Here is a 9,065-nt window from a genome sequence, read left to right as displayed (position 1 = left end):
TTTTGGCCCGACAGCCTAAAATAATTACAAGTAGTGGCCCAAATATGTAAAATATGTGGTGAAGTACATAAATATTTCTCAAAGTTGATGGTCTTGAATTTTTGTCCCACTTTACCCCATGGCCATAACTTAAATGCAAGTGTACCCTTCGCTTGCCTCATCAGCAACGCTTTTAACCTTTGACCTTGAAATTCTGCCCATGTGAGTTCAAAAGTTAAAGACCACCCCAAAAAGTATCGTATATTGTAATTTTTGCAAAATATGTATATTGATTATGTATACTTATACTTAATGTACAAAACATATAGTATATAATTTAGCTATTATTTTTTTAGCAGCTCAAAAATGTAATTACCCTAAAAATAAAAGAGAAGCTGCTTTTTTACTTTCTTGTATGGGGTTAAAAGTATAAGCCCAACAATATAAAATTAAAAACGGGATATTATTACTTTTAGCCAGCGCTAGAAATTAGTTACATCTGGTAGCCGAAAACTGTATAAAATTTGTATAATTTTTGTATATAACATACAGAATATATAAATATACAAAATTATATAAATTATATATATATTTTCGGCTATTATTTTTCAAGCGGCTATACAATGTCATTTTTCCAATTATAAATTCTTTTTAAATTATTTGAGGCAGTCTATGAAGAGGAGAAGTCGAAAAGCAATGGTTTTGGTAAAATTGACAAAATAAATGAGGAAATGGGTGAACGTAACCCGTTTCTATCTGAATAAAAAAATTGACCCTATTAGTCTTCGTATTACAAAATTATTATTATTATTATTATTATTATTATTATTATTATTATTATTATTATTATTATTATTATTATTATTATTATTATTATTACTATTATTATTATTATAAAGGATACCTTTAAAATGGATTATTCTTGGTTAAATCATTCCAATATTCAAAGCGACTTTCAGGAGTTATTCAGTTTTCCAAAGATTTAAAAGCATGAGTTTGGAAATCTTTGATAAACGCAAACATTTCTTTTTTTAGCAAAAATAGTTCAAATACTGCAACAACTGAAAAACAATCCTTGCAAATTCACCTAGGGAGTTTCTCATAAAAGGTCTTGATTGGATCAGGTTTTTACCCCTCATGTCAATCCCAAACTAGCCAAAAGGGCCAAGATTCGAACTCATCACATTGCTGCGAATGGTAACAAGTTTGTCCAGGAGATTGAAATTAGCGAAAATGAGGATGTTAAGATTGACCTGTGGGTATACTATGAGAGATAATGTCAGGAACGAAAATATTCGGGATAGGTGGAAGTGGCCTCCGTGGAAGAAAAGATGCGAGAAGTGAGGTTAAGATTGTTCAAGCATGTGAAGAGAAAATGTACAGATGCCTCGGTGAAGAGATATGAGAGGTTGAATATGATGGGTCTAAAGAGAGGTAGAGAAAGGCCGAAGAAGAACCGGGAGAAAGTGATTAGGCAGAACATGGTACATTTTCAGCTTACCGAGGACATGACCCTTTATAGGAGGTTGTGAAGGTCAAAATTAGGGCAAAAGGCTAGTCGGGTGTAGAGCGTACGCCCTTTCCATACTAGTAGTTTTATTGTGCTCTTGCTATTGTTACTGCTTTTTTTTTTCAAGAATTTTTCACTACTATATTTCCTTTCTTACTGCTTTGATTATGTGTGCCATGAGCCGAATGTCTACCGGAAATAACCTCTTTACCTACTTCAAGTAGGGGTAAGGCTGCGTACAACTCTCCAAACCACACTTATCGGAGTACACTAAATATTTTGTTGTAATAAGAATTTTAACAGAAATGCAGTAAAAGATTACAAATCAAGATCTGTTATGTTAAATAATCACTTCTCCACCTAAATGTGCCATATACATTGGCTGTTTCACTGAATGACACAAAAAAATCTGAAGCATCAAATTTATTAGTATTATCTTTCTTTCTACTTTCCAACTTTCCCCTCCATTATTTTACATAGCATATTCTGGATCACTAAACTAAATCTTGAAAGCCAACCAAGTATGACAGAGTTTAACTCATGCAAGAGTTTCCCAAATTATACATATTCATCAACAAGAGGACCTAAAACAAGTCTCAAATTAGAAAGACATCTATCTCCAATGAGTACTAAATTCAATTTGACACTCAGAAAAGGAAAAGTTGGAATGTATACAACAACAACAACAACCCAGTGAAATCGACAAGCGGGGTATGGGGGAGGATAGTGTGTACGCAGACCTTACCCCTACTCCGGAGGAGTAGAGAGGCTGTTTCCGATAGACCCTCGGCTTAGAAATGTATACAAATAAGCTTAAAAAGGAAAAGCAGAAAAGGGAAATGCGAAAAAGGATATACTTTCCACTTGGAACATGGAAAGTATGTGCCAGAAGAGAACTATCAAAAAGGAATTAATTCAAGCTTTCAGCTACACTGTATAAGAGCAAGAGAGGCAATTACTGGCAAAAGAGACACTTGTATAAGCAATTGCTATACGATTGTACCGGTGCAATCGCGTAATAAATGGCTATACAAGGATTCGAGTACACGCATTCAAACTGCGCGAATTCAGGTAACGGCTAAAAGGGAGAAACCGAAAGGAAATTATACCGACAAGGGATGCATAACTAAGAAACATGAAAGTGGAATCTCATAAGAATGAATCTGGACAACTAGTGGGTAAACCTCATGAATACCATGCATCAACTAAGGTTACAATCTCGCGTCAAGCTTACAACTCTTAAAAGCCGGTTTACCATCCATAAGCTTCTGATTTTCTTTCTCATCTCGAGAGCAACAACAACAACAAACCCAGTGTAATTCCACATAGTGGGGTCGGGGGGTAGAGTGTGCGCAAACGGCAGACCATACCTTTACCTTGTGAAGGTAGAGAGGCTATTTCCGATAGACCCCCCAGCTCAAAGAAAAAAGAAAAAGAAGTAGTAATAACAAATGATATTAATATCAAAGCACCATATAATTGGTGCCTACACCATTTTTTCTTTTCTTTTTTCATGTATTCACAAATAAAAAACAGGTGAGTATGAAACTGTCACAATAAAGGAAAGAATTCCTAAGATAACATGTATGAAACTGAAAGCTGGAACAAAGTACTTCATTTCCAAAGCTACCAATTGTCTTGAAAGTAAGCTTAATTTGTGGACCATCAATTGCAAGAATAAATGTACTCAGTACACAAGCCAAGATGCTAAAGAACAACCTTGCAGAACCTTATTTCTCTCCTCGACAAAGTCAAGAAAATAAGGATCGCGAAACCCAAAAAGTACAAGTTCTATGACTTTCCTAGAGAAGCTTTAGCAAACACTAATCAAAATCTATCACTGTATTGCTCCCTTATGTTATTTCACCTATCTCTAGCTATTTGATGGCCACCTTTGGAATATCATGTTACTGAAAATGGGAGAAGACAATTCAATTGAAAGGAACTTTGGATAGAAGTTGAAAAGGAAAAGAAGAATTGTACTCAAGACCTTCCATAGAAAACTATGCTGTTGAATCTTGAGCCAAGTTTGTGCTCCCCCACTCTGAAAAAGATTTAAAAAAAGAGATTGTGAAAAGAAAAAAAAAAAGAAGTTGGGATAAATTACCCATTAGCAAGAATCCTGTTGCCCCAGAAACCAATTATGTATCTATCGGCATCCAATGCCGCTACAGTACAACACATGGGGGCTGCCAAATTCCGTATCTTCAGCATCCCATGACGGCACAATTATACACAAAGCTACCAGATCGCTTTCGGCCAAGCAAGTTCCATTGTGGAGGCCCTTCACTCGGTACCCACGAATTTACTTCAATATATCCTTCACCAATTGCCCTAGGCCCTCCAATTACAATTAACCTATCACCACATGCTCGAAAAGCCAAACCCCAACCGTTCATTGAAGCTGCTCTTTCGGGCAGTCGTCCTATGGTAACCCATTCTTTGCTTTGCTTGTTATACTTCCTCACCTCCATGTCAGCATAATCAGCAGCATACAATTCATTATTTACAACTGCCACCAAAGGAGGTGCTTCAGATGTAGCAGGCATATCGTTCCTTGCTGTACGCACAGGAGACATGTTCGGGATTTCAGTCCATGTTCCTGTTTCCAGATCATACTCCTCCCCACACGTCAACAGCTTTGATTCAGCTCCTCCAATGCCTCCTATCACATAAAACTTTCTATCCATGAATACCCCAGAACACATCTTACGTGGCTTGTTCATGCTCGGCAAGGTCTTCCATGTTCCTGCCTCCGAATTGTAAAGTTCAGCTGAGCTAAGAATACTGCCTTGCGAGTCACAACCACCAGCTAGAATGGCAATTTCCCCGAGGCTGGCGGAACCAAACAAACACCTTGGTGCATTCATCTGCATTCCAGATGACCACGTATTTGTCAATAAGCTGTAGCGATAAATAACATGCGCCAATACCTCCTTTCCAAACACAAGCAGCTCTGTGCCAACGGCCAAAGACTCCTTGTCGGAGAACACAAAGCATTCATTGGGATTCATAGTTGGCAGATGCATCCAACGGCGGCGAGTAGGGTCAAAAGCTTCCCATTCAAGCAGCTGGCAGGAGAAATAAACCCAATGCTCAACCACGCCATTTTGCCGCCGCAATCTGTAAAGTTCACCGCTCCTAATTAATGAGCGAAAGCTACGATTCAAAGATGCTATGGCGCCATAATCCGACCTGGAGCAATGAATGAGACAACTGATGGAGTTGTCACGGCCAATGGCATGAATAAGAGAGCTCGAATCAGAATTATCCCCAGCATGACGCTGATTGCCAGCTTGCTCATCAGGGGATGCTGAAGAATTGCCCAAGGATAGAGCCACTCCTCCCACTCGGTTGAAAGCATCGGAGTGCTTTGGCAACTTGCATTGCACCTGTTCACTCTCCTCATCGTTTTCCAATGGCCTTTTGCCACGCTGGACCTCAATCCTATCAAGGCGATAACTCATGCAAGCCGCCCAGTTACTTTCTGTCCGATAATCCCTTGACACCAAACAAGACCGGTCTTCTAACATGTCGTCCAGATTCAATCCAAAAGAAGCACCAGCCTGCGGCCTTGCTCTGATCTGGATCTACCCTCTGCTCTTCCTCACAAGACTGATATCCACTGCAGAAAATTAATACGGAACAACAAATTTTCCCCCAAAGAAAAAAATATCAAAATTCAGTAAATAAAAGAAACTACAGAAAAAGAAATTTTCAATCATCCAAAGCAGGGAAAAAAGAAATCTATAGCTGTATTTTGTTCAACATCAGTTTTGATCATTAATTAAAGCAAATCCAAGTAACGCCAATGTCTTTTTATGGATAAAGACAATCCCAATAACGCAAATGCAGGGATTTGCCAGCAAAGCAAATCACACACACACACACACACACACACACAAAATAAAAACATCTATGGACCGCTCATTGATTCAAGTCCAAAAAACCAACAATCCAGATCAAGATAACTCCTTAAAAAGATTCAATTTTTAATACATAACATAACTGAATAAGTAAGCAGATCCTTAAAACCAATCAAATGACAAAACCCCATAATCAAAAACTCAAGAAAACACCCTAAAAATCAAAACTTTCAATCAAATAAGCATGCAAGAATCAATAAAGATGCAAACTTTAGCACACCCAGATCTCCTAAATTCAGATCAAACAACACCCTTTTACTTAAATTCACTAAAAATTCAATCTTGCATTCATTTCAATGCTTAAAACAGGAAAACATATATCAATTGCAACAGAAATAAAACAGCTCAAACAATTAATAAAAAAATAGTTAAATAGAACAGAAGACTTACAGATTGGATAAGATGAAAGGTGAAGCTGATGGGAATGAATGAACTGAAAAAGAACAATCTTTTTTCTTGTGTATGTAAATTAAATTCTACCACTATGGGTTTTTTTTTCTCCTATCTCTATAGTTTTTTCTTTCTGTTTTTCTGTTTGTACTAGTATAAGGGCAGTTACTTGTTTATTTTTTGTTTATTTTCTATTTGGAAGAAGAAGAAGAGAAGAAGTTATGGCTTTGGATACTCTCTGAAAATCAAAGTAAGGTTTGGCTTATGCTTTGGGGCATAATCTTTGAAGGACAACTTTATCTCTCTTCTTCTTCTCATCTCTCTCTCCAAAACTCTATTTTATTTCAACTACTTAAATAGATTTTCTGCCAAAAAAAATAAAAAGAAAAATAAAAGGGTTTTCTGGGGTTTCATTCCACAGAATAGTTGTTTACATATTTATACATAGACAGCTGGATTTGTGTAATTGTGTAGTGTGTGTGTGTATTATGTATATGGATTTTTATTTTATTATTAAATACAAAAAAATACAAGTGAGAGAGAAAAAGACAAAAGAGAGAGGTGGAAGAAAGGAGGATAAGCGTGGAGGAGGAAGGTTGTGGGTCCCACTTTACAGCTTAGTTGAGGTTAACTCCTTCACCTCTTTTTTCTTATGTTCTTTTTTATCACTTTTAAATTAAAATCATATAAATATAAATTCAAAAAATAAAAAGAAAAATAAGCATGACATCAAAACTAAAAAACAATCTCTTTACTAACTTATAACGTAAAACTAATTAAAAGAATCTAAATTATTTAATACTAAAATGAACAAGTTCAAATAGATCAAGGTAGTTAATGTTGATTCATATAGTTGATCATAATAATTGATCATAACAAGTTTGAAAGTAACACAAAATTGTTATTATTGTAATCTAGTAATATAAATAATAGTATCATATTCGAAGTTCTTCTATAAATAAAGGATGTGAATAAAATATCACATCGATTACTTAAACGTGAAATTATGGATTGAGGACTAGCTTATTTGCTGAGTTCTTTGCCTTCCACAGTTAAGGTAGAGAGTTCAAACTTTATTAACAATATCGCATTTCCTTTCGTTTTTGTCCATCCCCTTCCCTAATGTAATTACATTAAAAAACACAAACTAGAGAAAAATGATCTTTCTTTTTACGTAAGTATATAGAATACATAATAATCAAGAGAAAATCATCATATTCCTGGCTCATTTTATCCTTCATCTAGTCACTAGAGACTGAAAAACATCGAGAGATTCATTCGAAAATTCAAAATAAATTGATTCTTGAGTTAATTTTTGTGATTTTGGTTTCCTTTTTTTCCCTGGCTGCTTTTCTGGGTATTTGTTAATAATAAAAATTAAGGTTGCGGAGAAGGGGGTTAAAGAGGTGACCGATGACCGAAAAAAAAGCGGTGGAGAGACGTGTTTGTGCTCGAGAAGAAAAAGTAAAGTAGGAATAAATGAGATTACGTTCTCTTTACGTTTTCAATCAATTTCGTCGTTTACTGACGTTTAACAAAATGAAAGTCTCGCAGTTTAGTAGCTGCCAACCGAATAAATCGGCAAAAATTCTTATTTGAGTTTTGTTTCTATGCAAGGAAGTTCACAAATCTAGCAAAAGATAAAAAATACAAAAATGTTTTTTTTTTATTTCATTATCTAGTATTTGATACATATTGGCCAGACTAATTTAATTCACGTCGCATAAGATTTATTTAAGGTAAAAAGTACACCCTACAAAGAATTTCTCCATTTCGATGCTAGAATTGAATTACTAATTAGGCATAGAAATTATATCATACATCCCAATTCCCACCTGATAAAAAATAAAATATATATAGACGCAAGGTACATGCCACTAGGAAAACCTTTATTTTGGCAAAGAAGAGATGAATAAACCTCCTTTAAAGACAAGTTAATTGGGGGAGAGGAAGGGAAGGACATCATAATTGAAACCATCGTCCCTCTATCCAACGACATCCATACTTCCTTCTCTCCAAGGCATACAAATGATAATACATCGGGGAAAAGAAAAATTTTCCTCTCTCAAGAGGATAAAAACCGTATGTATAAGCCTTGGAAATATTCCATAGTCATAAAATTACAAGGTAAACGAACTCTTCACCAAATCCTTAGAAAAAAAAGTTCAAGAACTGTGGAAAGTAAATGAAAACTTTCCTCTAATTGACCTACGCTCAGATTACTATATTGCAAAATTTCAAAAGCAAGAGAGCATGAATTCAGTTCTTCAAAACGGACCATGGTTCATCTTTGGTCACTTCCTCTCCTGCCAAAGGTGGGAACCAAATTTTGTAGCTTCTGATGCTAAACAAATATGCACTGTTGTTTGGATCCGTCTCCCAAATCTGCCTACTGAATTTTATGACGGGATTATTCTTCAAAAAATTAGTAACTCTATTGGGAGACTCCTAAAAGTTGATGCATGTACATGATCTACCTTAAGAGGGCGTTATGCTAGACTATGTGTGGAAGTTCCAATGGACAAACCTATGGCAAAATTTATTTTTATTGAAGAGCACAAGCAAATAATTGAATATGAAGGAGACAAAATTCTGTGTAAAAAATGTGGTTCATTAGGACACACTTTAGGCCACTGCCCTACCATATTAATTCCAATGTCTCAGGTGGAGGATAATAAAGAAGGAGCAATACAACATCAAGACACTCAAAGTTCACACAAATCAAGCAATGAGAATGACTGGCACACTGTATCCTTTCAAAAATCAAGAAGAACGGATAAGAGAATTTCAAAAACAGGCAAGTAGGCATCAATGGAGGCAGGTATTGATGTTAAAATATTCAATGCCTCCACAGGTAAGTATATCAATACACAAAAGTTGAAATTTGTCAATAAGGATCCTAACTCCTTGTCATCTAGCAAAGGTAATACGCTACATACTCGTATGGCTAATACCACCAATGCCATGATGGAAGTAAAATCAGCTGGTTTTCAGTTAGAAAATCGCTTTTCCAATTTGTGCAATGAGCACACTGTTTTGGACACTACCCCTCAAAAAATAATTCTTTATTTTTAACCAATTGTCTTGACATGCAGCAGTCTATTGGTAAATTGGACACGTCATTTACTACTAGGGCTAATAATACCACTACTAAGCCTATTAGTCTTGTCCCAAACACATCTTCTAGTAAAAATAATCCTAGTAATTTAACTAGTAACCCTACTAACACCGGGACTATTAACTCTAATGACATGACCACT

At 35.8% G+C, this 9,065-nt stretch overlaps 1 protein-coding gene across 3 annotated transcripts; it reads right to left on the bottom strand.

The window, feature by feature from the left end:
* LOC109235341 (F-box/kelch-repeat protein SKIP11-like) lies at positions 2,947 to 6,213 on the bottom strand. Of its 3 annotated transcripts, XR_002069373.1 has the most exons (3): positions 5,806 to 6,213; positions 3,480 to 5,114; positions 2,947 to 3,399 (listed from the first exon to the last, which is right to left on the bottom strand). XR_002069373.1 is itself a non-coding variant. In XM_019401405.1 (2 exons), exon 2 carries the CDS (start codon positions 5,020 to 5,022, stop codon positions 3,697 to 3,699), a length of 1,326 nt encoding a protein of 441 aa, XP_019256950.1. In that variant the 5' UTR covers positions 5,023 to 5,114; positions 5,806 to 6,213; the 3' UTR covers positions 2,947 to 3,696. The 3 variants fall into 3 exon arrangements, 2 of the variants coding, with proteins under 2 accessions (XP_019256950.1, XP_019256951.1); XM_019401405.1 differs by having other exon boundaries at positions 2,947 to 5,114; XM_019401406.1 differs by having other exon boundaries at positions 2,947 to 5,104.

The sequence above is a fragment of the Nicotiana attenuata genome, chromosome 12, assembly GCF_001879085.1.
Source record: "Nicotiana attenuata strain UT chromosome 12, NIATTr2, whole genome shotgun sequence".
NCBI lineage: Eukaryota > Viridiplantae > Streptophyta > Magnoliopsida > Solanales > Solanaceae > Nicotiana > Nicotiana attenuata.
Note: the sequence above shows the minus strand (reverse complement) of the source record. Positions and strands in the feature narration are given on the sequence as shown.